The 20556-nt window shown below is 37.9% G+C and overlaps 1 protein-coding gene across 1 annotated transcript in view; it reads right to left on the bottom strand.

Moving 5' to 3' along the window:
- Nucleotides 1–850: 850 nt before the first annotated feature.
- Nucleotides 851–20556, bottom strand: part of kcnh4b (potassium voltage-gated channel, subfamily H (eag-related), member 4b) — a 55499-nt gene continuing 35793 nt past the window's right edge. Inside the window, 10 exon segments of the mRNA XM_056469963.1 lie at nucleotides 851–1252; nucleotides 1389–1412; nucleotides 1776–1990; nucleotides 4253–4333; nucleotides 4336–4382; nucleotides 4384–4453; nucleotides 4456–4498; nucleotides 15598–15797; nucleotides 16699–16734; nucleotides 16737–16892. Of these exon segments, the coding sequence (XP_056325938.1) occupies nucleotides 851–1252; nucleotides 1389–1412; nucleotides 1776–1990; nucleotides 4253–4333; nucleotides 4336–4382; nucleotides 4384–4453; nucleotides 4456–4498; nucleotides 15598–15797; nucleotides 16699–16734; nucleotides 16737–16892 (1274 nt within the window).

The following is a 20556-nucleotide window of genomic DNA, read 5'->3' as shown; positions in this document are numbered from 1 at the left end:
TGAGGGAGGGCGACGAATGGAAGACTGCATTCAACATCCCACTGGGCATTTGAATTTTGTTCTGCCATTTGGACTCATCAACGCTCCAGCAGTCTTTCAGGCACTCATCAACAATGTACTCGAGAATGATTAATCAATTTGTTTTTGCTTATTTGGATAATTCTTATTTTTTCTTCCACCATGCAGAAACATGTCCAACACGTCCGGCGAGTGCTACAACGACTGCTGGAGAATCAGCTGTATGTAAAGGCAGAGAAGTGCAAATTTCATGTCCAGTCAGTTTCCTTCTTGGGACACATAATTTCAGTTGAGGGACTTCGCATGGACCCTGCGAAGGTTAGGGTCTCCAACTGAACACCTGACTCCATAAGGCGTTAAAGTGGTTCCTGGGCTTTCGCCAATTTTTATTGGTGCTGTCTGTGTTTGGTTATGTGTCTGAATGAGGACAGTGTGGTGCTGTGTGTCTATGTGTGTGTGTTATACAGACAGCTTGTTATAGCCACCCCCCAAAAAATAACACTGTGTATGGAAAGCATCGTCAATGCACCGTGATGCAGCGAGATATCGAATTGAACCGAATCGTTTTCATGATAATCGTAAACGAACCGAACCAAGAGACCAGTATAGGTTCACACCTGTACTAGAAACTTCCTGGCAGCAAGTTGGAGCTAAACTTTGCAGGACATTGGCCCTCCAGGACCGAGTTTGGGCATCCCTGGACTGAAACAAACTTAACTGAAAAGAGGAAATGTGACCATGTTCTGATACAAATGCTCCAAAAAAGCCAGGTGTAAAAATCCATATTGGATGTTGTAATAATATATTTCACTGTCTTAAGTAAGACTGCATGTTACCTTGGACTAAGATCTGGTGGTCCAAAGCAGTTGAGAGTAGGGATGAGCAGTTTGGCAGGTTTGCGTGCCGTACTTCCAGAATCTGTTTGTGTTTTATGGATGGGTTTAGGTGTAGATGAAGGTTGCTGGGTTTGTTTCTGTACTTTGCTTGGAGGTTTTGGAGAGGGATTTGGACTCCAGCCCCTGACAGGTGAACGACAATGTCGTAGGGCATTGAATTGCATTCAACTCCTCTCCAAAAGGTTCCCTAAAGATGTTCGTCGCACAGGGCTGCCTAGATTGGGCAGAAGTAGATTCCTACATGTACTGGAAGCAGATGGAACATGAAAGTACTTGTCTGGATCATCAGCCTTTTCTACAACGGATGGACGCTTATTCTCAGTTGAGACACTGAGAGTCTGGGTAATTCTGCTGCAGGGAAGAGACAAAGACATTTTGCTATGAGATGGATCATTATATACGTAGCTGGAATGACCATTGGACTTGTGATGGAATTGTACTTGTAAACTGGAATACCCAATATACAGTAGCTACTCTAGTGAAGTAAGATGAAAGATCCTTTTGGTTAATTTTTAAATTTAAATAGTTTTGTTTTCATCTTGTTTTTCTGTGGCACCAGCTCTCGAAGGCAATGTCATCAGCATCCCCATTATTTTAACTGACCACCACCCACCAAACTCAACCCAGACTCACACAAACAGACTAAACTATTCAGAAGGGCACTCCTGATCTATATTCTTGTATTTGATGTTTTTTTACCCTTCATCCTTCATGAACAATTGGTGTTATTGGTAATTTGTGAAGATTTTGTTTGACATCATTTATGTTACACTATTATTTTTTCAAAAGACAAGTATCGAGCACTCAAGTAAACTAACTAATTTGTCGTTACAGTATGAAAATAACAATGAATTGGCTTACCTCAGTCTCACTGCCCTCTCTCAGGTTATATGTGAGGTTTCGGTGGATGTCTATAGTGAAGATGTTGGCATACTCAGGATATAGTTCAAGCACATCGCTTAAACCTTTCACACTGATGTATTGCAGGTCACAATATGTCAGTGCCTTCACATCTGCATTTGTCTTGATTACATGATTCTGGCCTGGCAGGTCGGAGCCAATCAGATCTCCTCTTCCTGTAAGGATATATAAGCTCTGTATTGAAACCGCTACTCATGTGGATTAGGTTTATATCATTTAATTCGGGTTATCTTTGTATTAGTGTACACTAAATTATGTTTAGGTTCACACTGTAAAAATGATTCTGCATTTGTTTTCTTTAACATGATTTGCATGTTGAAACAACAAAGTTGGTAATTCCAGTGTCCCTTAAGTTGCGCCACATACTTCTAATCCAGGTGGCGAAATATGCACCTTTAAGTCAGTTTGCCAACTGTTAAACACCAGAAGTCAGACACATGGAATTTTATTTTGCCAGATTTTTTAATTGTGCAGTCATTATGCTTTAAATTTGTGTTATAACTTGTTAAAGACACATATGAACTGATTGTCAATGTATTGTTCTCAGTATAAATGTTTCTAGAGAAGATTAGACCTTTGCTAATAGAGGTGGAGTTTGGCCACATTTATAAAGCTTAGTAAAGATTGTTTTAGGTTTGAATTTGCTTAATATGTGTATAAAAAATTACTTTTCTAGTTCTCTGTCTAATCTACTTTATTTATTATGTATTTTTATAAAGATTTTAATGGATCTCCTATTTACATACAGTAGAAAATGTTTTCAAAAAATATTAACAGAATTCATTTAAATGTACTTGTCTGACTAACTTATTAAAGGTGAAATTTAACCATATTTCCATTCATAAACCAGTAGTCAAATATTTAAGAACAAATGTTTACAATAAGGGCATCACAGTGGCGCAGGGGGTAGCATGATCGCCTCACAGCAAGAAGGTCGCTGGGTCAGTTGGCATTTCAGTGTATAGTTTGCATGTTCTCCCCGTGTTCGTGTGGGTTTCCTCCGGGTGCTCCAGTTTTCCCACAAGTCCAAAGACATGTGGTACAGGTGAATTGGGTAAGCTAAATTGTGACTAAGTGACTAAGCCGAAAAGAAAATGAATGAATGAATACAATACAATAATTTACCCAAATTAGATTTTTCTTTCTTAAGGTTGCAGCACATTCCCAGAAGCCAGATTAACTTACAACAGGTGAAATTAAACATCTCTTTTTTTTGTATATTATTAGACTAATATTTAATACGAATATACAAAAAATTTCACATGCCATATTTCAAAGATTTAGTGATTACTCTGATTTTGATGTGTACGCTATTTATTAAATTGTTTTGGCTTTATTTTTTTCTTTTCTTCATATAGTTACTCCAAGCAGTGTGGGGCATTTGTGTGACAAATTAAGTGGAGCTGCAAGTTTCACTACAACCAATCAACAAATTGTCATAAGACACTGAAAGCTAAAGCACTGCCATCATGCAAGTAAGGATTTGTAGGTAAATAAGATTTGGTGTTTATCTTTCAACTTTAGTGTTTAGATTTTGTAATGCAAAGAAGAAATGTAAAGATTTTATGTTTGGCTTTTTTTTTCAGCACACAGATTGTGAAGAAGAGCTGAGCAGAGAGATGACTCGGGAAATCAGAAACTGTTGATGAACATTGGAACAAAAATCTGCTGTGCAAGAGTGCGCTCACTTAAAAATTCATTGAAATAAAGATGCTGAGCTCAGATTTTATAATCTTCCAAGTCCTGGTGTTGTTTTTTCCATGGGCCTGTTAGATCTGTATTTAGAGTTTTACAGTTATTTTTTTCTCCACTTGAGATTACTTTTACTTTACAGTTACTTTATAAAAAATTACTTTATAAGAAAAAAATTATTGTAAAGACAATCGTATTGTATTGTAAGTACATTATGTGTAATTGCTAAATTGGGAGAAAGACCTTTATTAAAATGTGTAATGTATTTTGTTGCCTTTTTTCTTATTTAGAAACCTTCTAGATTAAGTTCAGTGAACTTAAAATGTATTTAATGTATGTATTTAAATGAAATGAAAAATGAAGTGAAATGAAAATGTATTTAAACTAAACTTGACGAGTTCTGCTAACTTGATGATGTAAGTTAACCTATTAAAATTAACTTTGCAAGTCTAGTTAACTTGATATAAGTAGTTGGGTCAATTATTTAACTTTGTCAGCAACACATTTTAAGTTAAGAAAATTTTGAGAATTAAGTCAATACAACTTAACAGAGTCAATGCAACAAGATGACCTAACTAAATTAAGTTGAGTGAACAATAATTTTTACAGTGAATATACATTTTACTCTTAAAATGAGACAAGAAAGACAACATTTACGCTTTCAAAAATAAATCAAATGGTAGAACAAAACAGTCAAGTGGTAGAAAGCAAGCAATGCTACAAACCTAGAATAGCCAAGACCATGTTGTCCTTTAGAACCTCCAGTGACCCAGAACAGACAAAGTAGTTGGCCTGCAATGCATCCCTTGTCGGATGAGATATTCTCCAGGGGTGCAGAAAGAAGTTTTGATGTGGGGACAGTGAGCGCAGGCAACCCCGACTGGCAGCTTCAAACACAGGCAGTTGCAGGATGTCTTTTTTAAGTGCATGGCTATATCTGCCCTCAACTCATCAGGAAAATCATGCAAGAGCTGCAGAAAAGACAGAAAATCTCATTTAACACTGTTTACAATGTAAACATTAAAAACATTTAATACCTCATATGAGACTTTTAAAAGTGTTCTGGATTTTGTTAGAGCATTTTGTTCTGTTAACCCTTGTGCACTGTTTTTATTTTATTTTTACTTTTGTGTTTAATTTACTACCCTTTTGTATGTAAGGGATGAAAACATACACTGAATTAAACTGCTGTAAAAATGCATCAGATAATTATTTTTTCATATATTTTTTGCATAAATCTGTTAATAAACCTCAGCCCTGATCAAAACTACTAAATTGTTTAGAAAATTACAGGATTTTAACTTTTTAATTGCCAAATTCACAAATGATGTCACTGATTTGGTGAAAAAAAAACACACAAAATGATGTATTTTTTCATCTCATCTCATTTTTGTCTGCTTTTCTGGGGCAGCAATCCTAGGAGAGAACTCCAGACTTCCCTCCCCAGACACTTCCTCCAGCTCCTCCAGGGAGATCCTGAGGCATTCCCAGGCCAGCCAAGAGCCATAGTCCCTCCAGCGTGTCTTGGGTCTTCCCCGAGGCCTCCTCCCAGAGAAACACCTCGGTAGGCGTCCAGGAGGCATCAGAAACAGATGCCCGAGCCACCTCAACTGGCTTCTCTCAATGTGGAGGAGCAGCGGCTCTACTCCGAGCTCCTCTTGGGTGAAAGAACTCCTCACCCTATCTATAAGGGTGTGCCCTGCCACCCTGCGAGGTAAACTCATTTCGGCCGCTTGTATCCGAGATCTTGTCCTTTGGACATGTGAATGATTAGTAACAATATGGCTTTGATGCATTGTGAGATTTACATTTTTTCTCGCTAATTTACTGTTGGTGGCTGTTTTTGCCCCATTAGCTTACATTATAACCACATTCGATGGTGCTATAGGGCTATCTAAAGGGTTAATGGTGCCAACTGATGATCAACATTAATATTTACAAATTATACCTCTTCCCAATAGGGAAAACCACCAACAATCAAAAATGTGGTTATAATAATTAAAGTAAGTCAATGTTGTTTCACATGTTCATATGTTTTTTTCCCCAAAAAATCAGTGACATCATTTATGAATTTGGCAGTTAAAGAGTTACAATTCTTTAAATTTTTAAGTAATTTAGTAGTTTTTATCAGGACTGAGGTTGATTAACAGATTAATGCAAAAAATATATGAAAAAAATATTATCTGATGTGTTTTTAAAGCAGTTTAATTTGATGGAGTTTTCATCCCTAACATAACAAAAGGGTAGTAAATTTGCCCAGAGTATAATGTTGTGTTTTTTTATTCAAAGCATTTTCTCAAAATATGTGTCAAAATAGGATTTGGCGCCAAAATTCATTAAGCTGGCTGAAACACAGAAAAAGTTATGGCCAAATTGAGACAAAATCACCCAGAGTGTTTTAAAAATTCTTCAACAGCACATAAGGGTTTTGGAGTTAGTTTGGAGTTAGTTTCCACTGCTATGCTGACGATACACAATTATCTCCTCACAATCTGACAATTTGTATGAATTCACAAAATGAGCAGATTGTATAGCTGAATTAAAAAATTATTATTAATAGCTTTATTACTAAGTTCAGACCAAAAAGCTGTATAATAAATACTAATGAACTCTTAATGGATGCTCAGTTAAGTCTTGTCATCAGTCAACAATTTTCGGGTGATGTTTGATAGCAACCTGTCATTTGAATGCACATTTCAAGCACTTGTTGTTTTTAGGCTGTTGCTGTCTTCTGCATGGTTACAAGCATGTACTGTAAGCTGCTGCTACACAATGTCATTACTAGGGTCAGTAGAGAAAGCTCACTGACTAGCGCTATTTTTGCTGAGTGTCAGCCTGACATGAGTTCACAGCTGAAGTTTATACCCCACTCCTGACAGACATGCTGGTTTTCTATTATTAGTCTCTAACCAAGATTGATTTTTCAGCATGTGTCTCACTTGTTAAGCGCCAGTCTTTGGTGGAGCTGACCTGCACTTGAGCCCCACTCCTGACAGGCAGGCTGGGTTTTCCTCATATTTTAACAAGCAAACGGTCAGTCATCTAAAAAGCTGCACCACTGAGATCTGCACCCTTTTTTCAGATGTATATCTGAATATGGAGGCCTTAAGCCTTTATCATCTGTAAGAGGGTTAGTAAGATATTCTTTCTCAAACCTCAGTCAAATGGATGAGTAAACCCAGACTTTGTGCGAAGGCAACACAAATAGCTGCTCTATTAGAAGTTTTTTGGTCCTAGACCTAGATCATCATCTTGGCTTGACCCTAAAATGTAAGATTATGTAGTTCAGTGATTCCATGAAAGGCTTTTAGGAGTGCATAGGCACATCTAAATCACAGTGTACTTTCAATTATTTTTAACCTTGTACGTGCTCTGAGTTGTCGTGCCATTGCCAAAATCTCTTCACATGCTATTCCAGCTCTGTAGAGGAGTCAAAAACTGGTGAAAAAAAGACTTGGGATATATCCAAAATTGTCAACTATCCGCTTAAACAGCGTAATATAATGGGTGTGTTTTCATATAGCGTATTTATCATATATGGCAATACACCCAAAGAACTTCACAATCATGAGGGGGGTCTCTCCACACACCACCAGTGTGCAGCATCTACTTGGATGATGTGATAGCAGCCAAAGGACAATGGCGCCAGTGCACTTACCAAACACTAGCTATTGCTGGAATGGAGAGACAGTGATAGAGCCAATTCATAGGATGGGATGATTGGGAGGCCATGATCGGTAAGGGCCAATGGAGGGAATTTGGTCAGGACACCGGGGTTACACTCCTACTCTTTACGAGAAGTGCCATGGGATTTTTAAAGTCAGGAGCTCCTTGGTTTAACATCTCAATCCAGTACAGTGTCCCCTTCACTTTACTGGGTCATCAGACTGCAGGTTGAGCACCCCCTGCTGGCCTCACTAACACTGCTGGCCTCACTATCCTATGTGGTCTTCCATCCAGGTACTGGCCAGGCTCAGCTCTGCTTAGCTTCAGTGAGTAACCAGTCTTGGGCTGCAGGGTGATATGGCTGTAGTGCACAATTTGAGGGAGCAGCCATTTGTAGTGGTGTCTGAAACCATTATGGATGTTCTGAAGTGCACTCAATCAATGCACCGTACTTGTACAATAACAAGTGTACAGCCGATGCACGCTCAACAGCTAGAGATACCCATAATACACAGTGAGAGTTCATGCCCAAATAAACATCTGACCATAAAATAGCGTCCACAGCAAAATCCTAAAGATGTAAGTTTCTAAATACATTTCTATATAACTGTTAAATTAACATTTGTTTACATAACAGAAATCAAATAGTTCCTTTCATTACTAATAGACAGCTTGCTATGCGTTCTATGTGTTCTAAATCTAATTCATCAGAGGGATTTTTTAAACTTGCAAAGCACAAGCAAAATAGTATCCCTTCAAGTCCACTCAAATTCACTTACTGTTTTCATTCACTCCATTTAGTGTACTATGTCAGTGGACTAATGTATGTATTAGGGAATATTGAACAAAGGTATGGGGAACAATTATGGATACAGTCCAAAGTAACTCATACATGCTAAGTACAGTTGTTTCTTACTAGTGAGCTCACCCTTATTGCATGAACAAGCCAAGTTACGCTCTCATGCAAATATATTTCACATTTCACGATTCTGTTTCTGAATGATCATTGCCAAGTCCTTCTCAAAATTACTCCAGAAAAAAATAATATATATTTAAAATGTACTTTTGTTTGGAAGACTATCATATACCAGACATGGAGAAGCAGTGCCCACTATGCTAGATTGTTAGTGTGAAAATATATATATGTAAAAAAAAGAGTCCATTCTTAGAGAGATGGGCTGGCTCCTAGTCATCTCACTTCACAGATCTTCACTGTGTGGGAGAGATAAGTAGCGCTAACAATAGCAGCATATTTTATTGCCCATATTCTTTGCAGCCTTATTGTGTTGTGAAGCTGTGATGTGTGACCATATGATAATTTGACACTAATTTGTCATACTGTAATTGTGACTAATGCATTGACTGAGACACCATAGGAATCTGGTCATGACTTTTTAACACCTGGTGATTTTGGTTAAACGTCAGTGAGTTTACAATTATGCACTTGCCAATTATTCTAATACAGAATTTCATGGAAAGGGTTTTGAATTAAAGACTATTTAAGATAATTAAGGAAAATATATAAAAAGAGATGGCCATGTCCCCCTGACCTTCTTAAACCACAAGTAGTAAGTTCGTACACAGAAGCAAAATTAGCACAAATGCGAATGCCAAGCACACAAGTCTTGATTTTCCTGGCATTGGCTGATAAACACAGGAAAAAAATAATACTTTACATAGCACATTTATGTCACCAAAGTGCTACAAATTAAAGGTATGTGACTGAAAGGCTATGTATAGATTTTCAAAGTGACCTATTATAGATTTTTAAAACTGACCTTTCACACAGTGTGTGACTGTGCAGTGTGTTGTCTAGCTCTAAGTGAGTGGAAACACCCAGCTGAGTTTTAAAGGGCACCTATGGTGAAAAATCTTCTTTTCAAGCTGTATGTATGGTGTATAGACCGTCATATTGGGGTGATATAAACACAGCCAGTGCTTTTTTTTCAATTTAATAACATAAAAACGGTGGCCCAATTGGAGCGGTTTTCAGACCGACCGCAACTTTACGTAGGAGTGCGGTCCCCCCGGCCACCAATATTGATTGACAGCTGCGCGTATTAACATGTCCCGGTAGTCACGTGTATAATCATATCAACAAGACCAGACGAGCCCAAAGCAACTGGAAATAAAAGGTGTGTTCAGTTTGTTAGGATCATCAATCATCATCAAATGTGATCAAGAGTAAGTTTCACATGTTTAAAATGTTTTAAAACAGTGCACGCGTGTAATCAATTACAGCGATTTAGCTTAGCTTTACTTCTTCAGCCCAGCCACGTGTCAGAACAATTATAAAGGCAGATGCTTCAATCCTGGTTTGTAGACGTTAAATCAGGTTTATTTTGTACATTAACATAACAGATATCCACACAGCAGTGGAGATTAACCTGTATACTGTCACATTTGCGTGCAAAAAGTGCAAAGCTAAACAGGCGCTCTGTCTGTCTGTGTGTGTGTGTGTGTGTGTGTGTGTGTGTGTGTGCGTGTGTGTGTGTGTGTGGTCTGCTGCGGTGTGTGTGGGGGTATCTGTGTGTGAGTGTGGTGCGTGAACTTTGTGTGACTCTGCGATGCAACTACACAATAAATACTCATTGGTAAAGTTCTTACTGTAGTATTTATCACAAACGCTACGTAAGATCTTCTTCCTTTAAGTCTGTCTGTTGTCTGACGCAGCGAGGGAGGAGATTAAGGCACGCAAAAAGGTATGTAGAAACGGTGGGCGGGGAGGACTAGCCTTAAAGGAGCAGTACACCAAAACTGCCACCCAGTGCAAAAATGTATAAATAGGAATTTAATAAAATAATAAAAAATATGATGGGAGTTTTGAGCTGAAACTTTACAGACACATTCTGGAGACGCAAAACACTTATATTAAATCTGAAAAAAGGGCTAACCTAGGTGCCCTTTAAATCTGAAAGTGCACTGTGTATAAAGTTATTGACTTTCGAAAAGAAAGAGTTGACTCAGAGTCATTTAAAGAGTAACTCTTCAAATGGAACTTTAGCCATTTCATTGTGTCACTTGTTGTGAGCACAGATTTAGGAAAAAAAATGCTGTGCTCTGGACTTTGAGGAAAAATTGTAAGGAATCAACAGTTAAAGTTAATTTTCACAACAATACCAAATTATAGACCCAACTTCTACGTTACTGATGACTGCTACAGCAACCTACTGTTTGTTATTAAAGGAAAGATCAATACAAAAAAACTATAGATTACAGGAGGTTTTGTCAGACCTTGACAGGGACTTTGCAAGCACCCAGTTTTTTTGGAACAACGTCTTGTTCTACCTCCAAATCACAAAGTGTGAATAAAAAGATTGCTTTCTTGTTCTCTGTAGCATGCAATACATGTATTTAACTGTATAAGTATTTAGAGCATTTCTGCACACACACTGTAAAAAATGTCCGTGATTTTAACAGAAAAGTCTGTACAATCTACAGTGAAAACCTGTTAAATGATTAACAACTCATTTCTTTACAAAATACGGAAAATAGCTGTAACAGATCTAACCTTTGTTTTCGAGAAACTAATCAGAGTGTCTGAAATCTCACCATACAACCTCATTCACTAGTCCCTAAATTAGTCAATTAGTTTAATCCACTAGACAGAGTGAATGACCACAAATGACTGAATTCCGACACTGATGAACAGCTACTGCTAACAAGCACAATCTGTGAAGGAAAGAACAAGAAATAAAATTAAAGACACAGCCTCACACCAAAGCAACTGAATTAAAAGGAATTAAAGAGGATTAAACAACTCCATTAAATAACAGCATTACCAGCTTCACTGATTACAGTTTGACTTCAATTATCTCAAATCTGTAAGAATATTTGATAATTAACAGAGGTTTATATTTTTTATTGAAAAAGTTTGATTTGACCTCACCATCATGGAGACCAGAGGCTGCTTTAGTTGGGGTCTTGAACCTTCCCTCTTCTATCTTAATGTTTCTCTGACTGTTATAACTGTGTTTCTGAAACTCATCAGTTATAGCAAGGAAGGCAATGAGAAACTATACTGTGAGTACTTAATTGTTACAGATATAGTTTATAGTGTTTTATAAGTTAAGCCATAGAAAGTAGTTTTATTTATATTATTTGGGATGTTACAGCTTCCCATGGAGGTTCAACAAACATTTATCAAGGAAGTAATAAGAAAATTAAATTTAATTAGTTTTATGCACAAAAATTTGAGATCTCCAGCAGCACATCATGACACACAGACATCAAGAATCAGGATATGAACCTCAACCATGGTTGCTAAAAAAAAAGCTGCTTAATTCATTCATGCTGCAATGCATGCTGGATGCCAGCATAGTACAAAAATCCCAGCATGAATTAAGCAGCTTAAAGTTCTTACAATCTCTTTCTTTTCCTTTATTTTATGTTGTTTTTAGGAGATAATATTTCAGTAGATTGGTTTCTATTTTCTGGGTTGTTTTTTATTTGATTTTTTTGTCACCATTATTAAGATTCAAAGACTAATTGTTGATGTCTATGTGTTTTGAGTTCTGCTATAGATCAAATATTCGCATGTGAATGGTGTATCTAGACCTGTTAAACATTTATGTCATTGGCTGCAGGAGGTCAACTGGTTTCATTTACATATGGTATTCATTTCTTACTATAACAACAAGATATTCAAAGAGTGCACAAGCAGGAGAGGGTGGTTTTGATATCATAGTTAGTTTTATCAGACTATTATTGTTCTTTCTTTGGCTTTTCATGCTTTAAAAATAGTGTGAATAACACAATTAATTATAGCAACTATAATAATGACTAGTGCCAGAACAATTAGTTGAAGAGGCCAACTAAAGCAGAGTCTGTCCTCCATCATGGTGACTATAAATGAACAACAAAAATTTCATTAAGAACTTCAGTTCACGTGACAGAAATAAAGTCAAAGTTCAGTAATAAGTGAAGCTCCTGATGATTGTGGCGTTGTTTAATGATCCTCTGCTGAGATCTTGAGAAATTACATTTTTTAATTGTGTAATTTGTTTATTTTTATTAATTATTATTTTATTTAGAGTTTTATTCTCAGTTGATTTCATCTTTGGTTTTGGCTGTGTTTTTTTGTGTTTTATTTCCTTCAGTGATTCTGCTTGTTAACAGTTGTTCATCACTAATTATCAATCCTCCTTTAATTAGACACTTAATTATCTCTTAACTTCATCACTGTCTGAGTGTTAAACCCTCTGTAGTGAGGACACTAGTGAGGATTTTGCTCTAGGATTTAAGGAGTTAAATGTGTTTAATGAAAAATACAGACTGTGGAATGTATTCTAACAGAAATATTCTGTAAGCTAATTTTACGAATGTAAAATGTTAAAAACAGTAGATTACTGGCAACCACAGCTGCCGGTATTTTAAAATAAAATAAAAAAAGCAAAACACTGTAAAACGTTTTTTTGTGTCACCGTTGTGGAGGATAGTAGTGTCTGTGTGCAAGTCCAAGATGAACTAAAAGATCAAAGGTCTGTTTAAAGGTAACTGTGTAGATACTAATGCAGTGAAAATTTGTTTGCTAATTGTAAACACATGAACACATTAGTGCATTGAAAGACTTTATGTTTTTATGCACTAAGCTACGTTTTTGTGAACTGAACATTATATCAGTTTATAAAATACGTTATTTTCTGTAAATTTTAACAGTTTATAAACTTCTGTATTTTTTACGGAAAATTATGGATGGCAACCGCACTGTCTGTATTTTTATGTAAATTTAACTGATTTTTTAACAGTGCAGCTTGTAGGTCTCTGGTTAACCGGCTAACTTGGTTTTCACGCCGAAACCCGCTATGAAACCCATTTAATTAAACAGAGCTGCGCTAATCCTGAGCTGCACTAATCATCTCTCTAGCATGTAAATATGTATTTAGTTGTTTAAGTATTTAGAGAATCTCTGCACAGCTTGTAGGTCTCTGGTTAACTGGCTAACTTGGTTTTCACACTGGACACGGAAAATGCTGTGCTATGAAACCTGTTAAATTTAACAAAGCTGCGCTAATCATCTCTGTAGCATTCAAAATATGTATTTAGTTGTGTAAGTATTTAGAGCAGCTCTGCACAGCTTGTAGGTCTCTGGTTAACCGGCTAACTTGGTTTTCACACTAGACATGGAAAGCGCTGTGCTATGAAACCTGTTAAATTAAACAGAGCTGCGCTAATCATCTCTGTAGCATGCAAAATATGTATTTGGTTGTGTAAGTATTTAGAGAAGCTCTGCGCACCTTGTAGGTCTCTTGTTAACTGGCTAACTTGGTTTTCACACAGGACACGGAAAGTGCTGTGCTATGAAACCCATTCAATTAAACAGAGCTGCGCTATCCTGAGCTCCACTAATTATAGTGCACATTCAGCAGCAGAGCACACATTCAATGAACTTTCCACATTCCCCATATAGTTATTTTGCCACTGCGCAGGAATGTGTTAATACTGAATGTTTGATATAGTTTATTACCTACCAATACCTGAACCTATGAATATAAACATTTTATGATCCATAACCAGAGATGTATAGTAACGAAGTAGAACTACTTCACTACTGTACTTAAGTACTAAAAGGCAGTATCTGTACTTTACTGGAGTATTGTTTTTTCTCCTACTTCCACTTTTACTTAAGTACATATTTTCGATGAGTTTAATACTTTTACTCCGATAGATTTTTTTTGAGCTGCATCGTTACTCGTTACTAGAGGTGTCAAAATGGTCGATATCGGTTCAGTAATAGATCATAACGGGTTATTACGTACTGACGTCATTTATCTCCTATGTGCGGTGTCGCAATACTATGGCGATGGACGGAGGCGCGAGGGCAAGTGAAGGCGGCACAGCACACGAGCTGCTATTTCACTACTACAGAGAAATGTTGTGAGACTCCATCTCTGCCTCTCTCACTTTGGACATTTGACCCGCTGGCCTGTTTGTGAGGTAACTTTTCATCTCCTCTTGGCTGTTAAAGCGATACTTGTGGATCCAGACCTGGGCGTGTATGAGGTGCAAGTTTTCTCCACTGTGTCTATTATAGATTACCTGTGATAACCGCGTATTATACATACATAGACTGTAACCGGCTGTTCTTCCCGCCATCAGTGAACAACGCTTTCATTTCTAAGCCGATAGCAGCCCTTTCTGTTGAGAAGGTGAAGACAATAACCAATTAAAGGGGTGTAAGACCTCGCCTGTCAGCGTTTAAAAAGCAGGCGGGAGAATATTTACATTAGTTTATTTGCTATAAATGCTCATGCTGTCTTCTGTGCATGAGTTTTGTTTGATACATTCAGAAAGAGTGTTTTCTTTGAGCGGGTCAAATTAAGGGTACAGTTCATATATACAGTATTACTGCTGTATTAAAGGACACAATTTTATTACAAGTAAACATTTAACTGTCACACCAAGAAAAAAAACAATAGATTTTTTTAACTCCTAATGTCGCTAGTTAACACAATCAACATTTTCCCCCAACACATCCCATAATTTCTAAATATCAGCCTCTACCAAATGGTTAAGATGTTGGTTTATGGTAAAAGTACCAGAATGAATAAATATACTATAAAAATATGAAAAATTGAAGTTTAAGACCAATTTAATTAAAACATAATCAAAATAAAACATTTTTGAATACTAAATCATAGCCATAAGCCATAAAATATTTCAGATTTTCATTTAACAAGTATATCACGTTTTCTTTTTTTACAATAAAATCAAAATCAAGTGAATTAGAACGTTCGTTTACAGCGTTTACAACCAGTAAATTGTGCTCCGAAAATGGGTTTCAATAGCGTTTTGAGTGGATTATGGACTGTTTTTGGGACACACAACTTTGAAAGGTGTGTGTTAAAGCTGTTATAATCTGTCAGATCTGTGGTTCAAGCGTGAGAGAAAAACAGTATTGTAAGTCATGTTTCTTTTCGTTCTGCTTAATGACGTGCCCCCAAAAAGAGATTTAAAATAACAAAACAATATGATGTCTTTTGACTGCATTCTTTAATAACTACATTACACAATACTGTACTTTACTTTCAGTACTTGAGTAGTAAATTTGAAATAAACTACTTGCAATACTTAAGTACAAAAAATGTTGAATACTTTAGTACTTCCACTTAAGTATGGTGCTTAAAGAGCACTTTTACTTCTACTCAAGTCACTTTTTGATAGAGTACTTGTACTTTTACTTAAGTCTGGGTCTCTAGTACTTTATACATCTCTGTCCATAACAGAGGAACTTTAATTTAAAAAGTGGTATAATGTGTTGTTTTAGGTAATGTTATGATTTAACATCACATTTAAAAATAGTATTTAACAGCGCAAAATAAAAAATCATACCCCTGTGCAAATGCTAATTATTTTACAGAAAAAAGAAAGAAAAAATGCTTAATGAAGCCAAGCACCTTCTCACCTCATTGACATCGATGCCATTATTCACAGACCAGGTGGTCTGGAAATATTCCAGCATTCGTTGTTTCAGCTGTTGTGGCAGCCGGTGAACTCGAATGAAGTCCTTTAGATCTTTCATGCGCGTATGATATAGTGAGCGACGTGAGTACATGCGCTGGATGATAGCTGTTACATTTCCAAACACCACGGCGTGCATGAGAGCTGTATGAAACAAACAACGTAAGGGTAAACATAAAGTCAGTGAGCCTGCTTGTGGCTGTTACTACTGTATAATAATAAAAGGTTTGACTTGGGGCTGAGTAACTCATGTTCACATGGTGATAGTTATCACATTAGACATTTATTTAGATTTTTTAGGTTGCTAAACATTAATACAGTTGCACATAACAGAAGACAATGTCTGCATATGTATAGGCCAAAGGCAAAATTATTTTAAAATTCAATTATTAAATAAAGAGTTTTTTCAACACATATTTAAATATAATCTTTTTAGTAACTACTTTCTAATAAGTAATTTCTTCTGTCTTTGACATGATAACAGTACATAATATTTCCAAGATACTAGTATTCAGTATTCAGTTTACTTAAAGTACAATTTAATGTCTTAACTAGATTAACTAGCCAAGTAATGAATTAGGCAAGTCATTGGACAACAGTGGTTTGTTCTGTAGCAAAAAATAAATAAAAAAATCTTAAGAGTCTAATAACATTGACCCTAAAATAATTTTAAATAATGTTTATCTGCTTTTATTCCAGCCAAACTAAAAGAAATACTTTTTTCAGAAAAAAAAGTAAACACGGATATTCCATTGCTCTGTAAAACATCACTTGGCAAATTTTTCAAAGGAGGGTAATAATTTTGCCTTTATTATTGCATTTAATTGTTTTATAGGTATAGAAACCCTAAAAGCCATTTAAAAAGGTTTTCTAGACACAAAATCTAAATGGTTACAAGGCATTTGTTGTGTAAACAATTGGCAAAAACTGTAAATTGTCAAATCAAGTGTGGTAATGTCAATAATGAATGCATAAATCAGATATGCCAGAGAGCTACTTTCATGAAAAAAAAGTTGTCTAGAATACTGTGGTGTTTTCTGTTTACCTCCAATGAGCATAGTACAAACAGAGAAGATCTTTCAGCATCAGTGTTAGCACAAACGTTACCAAATCCCACACTGGTCAGACTGCTCAAGGTAAAATACAGAGAGGCAATGTAGGCACTGCGAACCGAGGGACCACCAAATGTACTGTTCATATAGGGCTTGTCCAAACGCCTGCCCAACTCATGCAGCCAGCCTGACAGACAAAAGAAGATAATGATATAGTATACATTTTGGCCAAAATCTAACATGACAATCATTAAGCAAATAAGAAGGTGCTTAGAATTAACTCAACTCATCTTTAATTTATAGGTTTACAATAGATTGTGTCACAAAGCTTAACATAGATTAAGAAAATAATATAACAACCATAACAATATTTTGGATTGTGGAACATTCTAGCAGGACAGGCAGGCAAGAAAGTAGTGGGAGGAATTTGGTGTAGTTGTAGTTAAATTAAAATGGATTCAGATCAGTTTAGTATAAATGTCACTGTTGAAGTTCAGTTCAGTTTAATTTGGATCAGTTTAATGCAAATGTCTCTGCTGAAGGCTGACCCACTGGAGAGCAGCTTCACCATTACTGGAATGACTCAAATTCTAAGCACATGCAGATATGGATTTTGTGTAGGGTAGCATGTTCCTCTAAACAGAGCTACTTGTTGTGGGACACAGTGTTTTAGCCAGCACTGAAGGCTCTTGTACAAAAGCCCCAACAGCATGATGGCAGGCAGAGACATCATCAGCTCCAAGGCACTCTTCCCAGCATCATATATGCCAAAAACTGATGAATAGCTTGCCTTTACGCAATTGTGAAATGGGCACATGTAGTCACTGAGTCACCTTGGACTTTTTACAATTTTTTTTTGCAATGTCTAAAACCCACTTTTTCAGTTTCCCATTGCTTTGGCACAAAATACACTCACAGACTACTACCTTCAAATGACATGAATTCTTTTCCCACTAAGACACACAAAAAAAATACCACCAAAAGTCTATGTGTATCATAAGGCCATTGTTTATTATTATTTTTTTAAACAAATTGATTACATTAAAAAAGGGACTAAGCCGAAAAGAAAATGAATGAATGATTAAGTTAAAGGCACAGTGGTTCAGTGTTTAGCACTGTCATCTCAGATCAAGCATGTTGCTAGTTCAAGTCCTGGCTGGACCAGAAGGTTTTATCTGTGTGTAGTTTGCATGTTATTCTGTGTCTACATGGGTTTCCTTCAGGTGTTCCAGATTCCTTCACAGTTCAAAGACATTCTGTATAAGTTTACTGGATAATGTAATCTGTCAGTAGTGTATGAGTGTGTGAATAATAGAGAGTGTATGGGTGTTTACCAGCACTGGGGGTTCATGACTGCACTTTAAGTACTGGTTGCAGTTAAAGGGGTATCTGTGCGTAATATATGGCAGAAATTGGCGGTTCATTCCCCTGATTAACAGCAACCAAGCCGAAGTAAAGTGAGTGAGTAATTAAGTTCAAGTTTAGCATAATACAAAATAGGGGTTCTAATCACCAGAGCTCCCACTATAGATCATTTTGAGGGATGTAAACAAAAACAATGGTTCCAACATATTGCCTGTTTTACATTTTAATTTTTATATCTTCAGAGAATCCAAAAAGAGCCACATATTAATAAATAATGTTATGATTGAATTGCCTCTTGTTACAGTTATGAAACAGTTTGATAACAAACAGGAAATGTTCATGGGCCAATGACATGACCACATTGAAATTATCTATATGATATTGTCATGATACTTGTTAGCACAATACCATATTACAGCAATTTTTCTATACATTTTTTTAGCAAATTATGGAACTTTAAATTATGTCTGCTGTTTTTCCTAAAAAAACGTTCCTCTTTTTTCACTAATGTATTGCTGCAGTGCTAAATGGATTGTAAAGCAGAGAAACCGACCAACGTTTTAATGAAAACCTGTCGTGCCTCTGCAACGTTTTAGCTTTATTTACTAACTTGCTGCATGCTGAAGGTGACATGGATACGCTCTGGTTACTAAAGTAAACGGAAATGCTATAAGTGGATTTAATCCACGTATGGGGAAATGTCTGGAAAACGCCATAATGACTGCACCTTACCTTCGTCTCCGATGAGAGGATAGCCAGGCATAGCGTGAGCACTCCTGCATTATAGAGAGGCGCGGTCTTCCAACGTGATCCCTGGCCCTTACTTATCCCACTTCAAAAAGATTTACGGATTTAGATCTATTTTTCGGGAGCAAAGTGTCTAGATAATTTCTAGGAATTTAATACGACAGTACATTGGGGAAGCGTGCAGTCCCGATAGGGAGGACGCTGCGGAGGCCACCTGCTACCCAAATGGAGAGATATGATGGCAGAATATATGGACGAGCCCTGAGAAAGGGGAGTACGCATATAATAAGATGGTTAGTGGAGAGGGAAGACACAGGTCTGTCTTTGAGGGGGACTGCATCGGTGGCTGAATAACATATGGGATTGCCTACCGGGGATTATGCATAGCGGCACCAATACCTAAACGCGGGCTGACCAAAGGGCAGACCTACAACGTAATGGGCCAGCGAGTGACACCTTCATCAGTCAGCTGGGGGCCTTGGAGGAATCTGCAGGGCTCACCTAAGCGGGGAACTTTACTGACAGAGTGAATAAGCGCACATATCTTCGTGTTAGAGAGAATGGTGCAGCAAGCGTGTTTTCAACACCTTAACCGAGTTGTTTCCTCAATTACCAAGGGTTACCTAATACCCTTGAGGAAACCAGCTCCACTCGCAGATTGTAAAACCTTGCAAATGTATTAGGTGTCGCCCAGCCCACAGCTCTACAGATGTCTGTTAGAGAGGCACCGCGTGCATGCGTCGCACACTCTCCTGGGGGACATGGCTCACCCTGGCTCTGGTAAGCGAAGGAGATGGCATCCACTATCCAGTGGGCCAACCTCTGTTTCGATACGGCACTTCCCTGCTGCCGACCACCATAATAGACGAAGAGCTTCTCAGATGATCTAAAGCTCTGAGTGCGGTCCAGATAAATTCGCAAAGCGTGAACTGGACAAAGTAATGAAAGGGCTGGGTCTGCCTCCTCCGGGGGCAGCGCTTGCAGGCTAACTACCTGGTCTTTAAACGGGGGGGGTAAGAACCTAGGGCACATATCCCGGGCGGGGTCTCAGGACAACGTGAGAGTAAGCCGGCCCGAATTCCAGGCACGAGTCACTGACCGAAAATGCCTCCAGGTCCCCGACCCTCTTAATCGATGCCAACGCGACCAGCAGAGCTGTCTTCAGGGACAGAAATCTTAAAGATGCTGAGTCGAGTGGTTCAAAGGGATCTGTAAGCAGGCTCGTGAAGAAAGAGGGCAAGATCCCAAGAGGGCATGAGAGGGGGGGAGGGTGGATTAATTCGCCTAGCGCCTCTGAGGAACTGTATGATGAGGTTATGCCTTCCCACGGTGCTGCCAGCCACCGCATCATGATGAGCGGAGATGGCAGCCACGTAAACTTTGAGTGTGGAGGGCGACAGCCTGCTCTCAAGCTTCTCTTGGAGAAAAGAAAGCACAGACGCTGATCTGGCAATCTCGGGGGTCTTCCTCTGCGAGAGACGCACCATTCAGTGAATAGACTCCACTTCAGGGCGTAGGGCACGCTTGTGGAGGGGGGCTCTAGCCCGAGTGATGGTATTACCACTGCAGTCGGTAGGTTACCTAAGTCTTCCTCGCATCTAAGTGCCCTGTCCCTGAGAGAGTAGGTCCCCTCTCAAAGGGATCTGCCAGGGGAGGGCCGTCGCGAGGAGAGAGAGCTCTGACATCCAGGTCCAGTTGGGCCAGAGGGGCGCAACTAGCAAGACCTGCTCCTCATCCTT

This window comes from Danio aesculapii, chromosome 12 (genome assembly GCF_903798145.1).
Source record: "Danio aesculapii chromosome 12, fDanAes4.1, whole genome shotgun sequence".
NCBI classification, from domain to species: Eukaryota; Metazoa; Chordata; class Actinopteri; order Cypriniformes; family Danionidae; genus Danio; species Danio aesculapii.
Note: the sequence above shows the minus strand (reverse complement) of the source record. Positions and strands in the feature narration are given on the sequence as shown.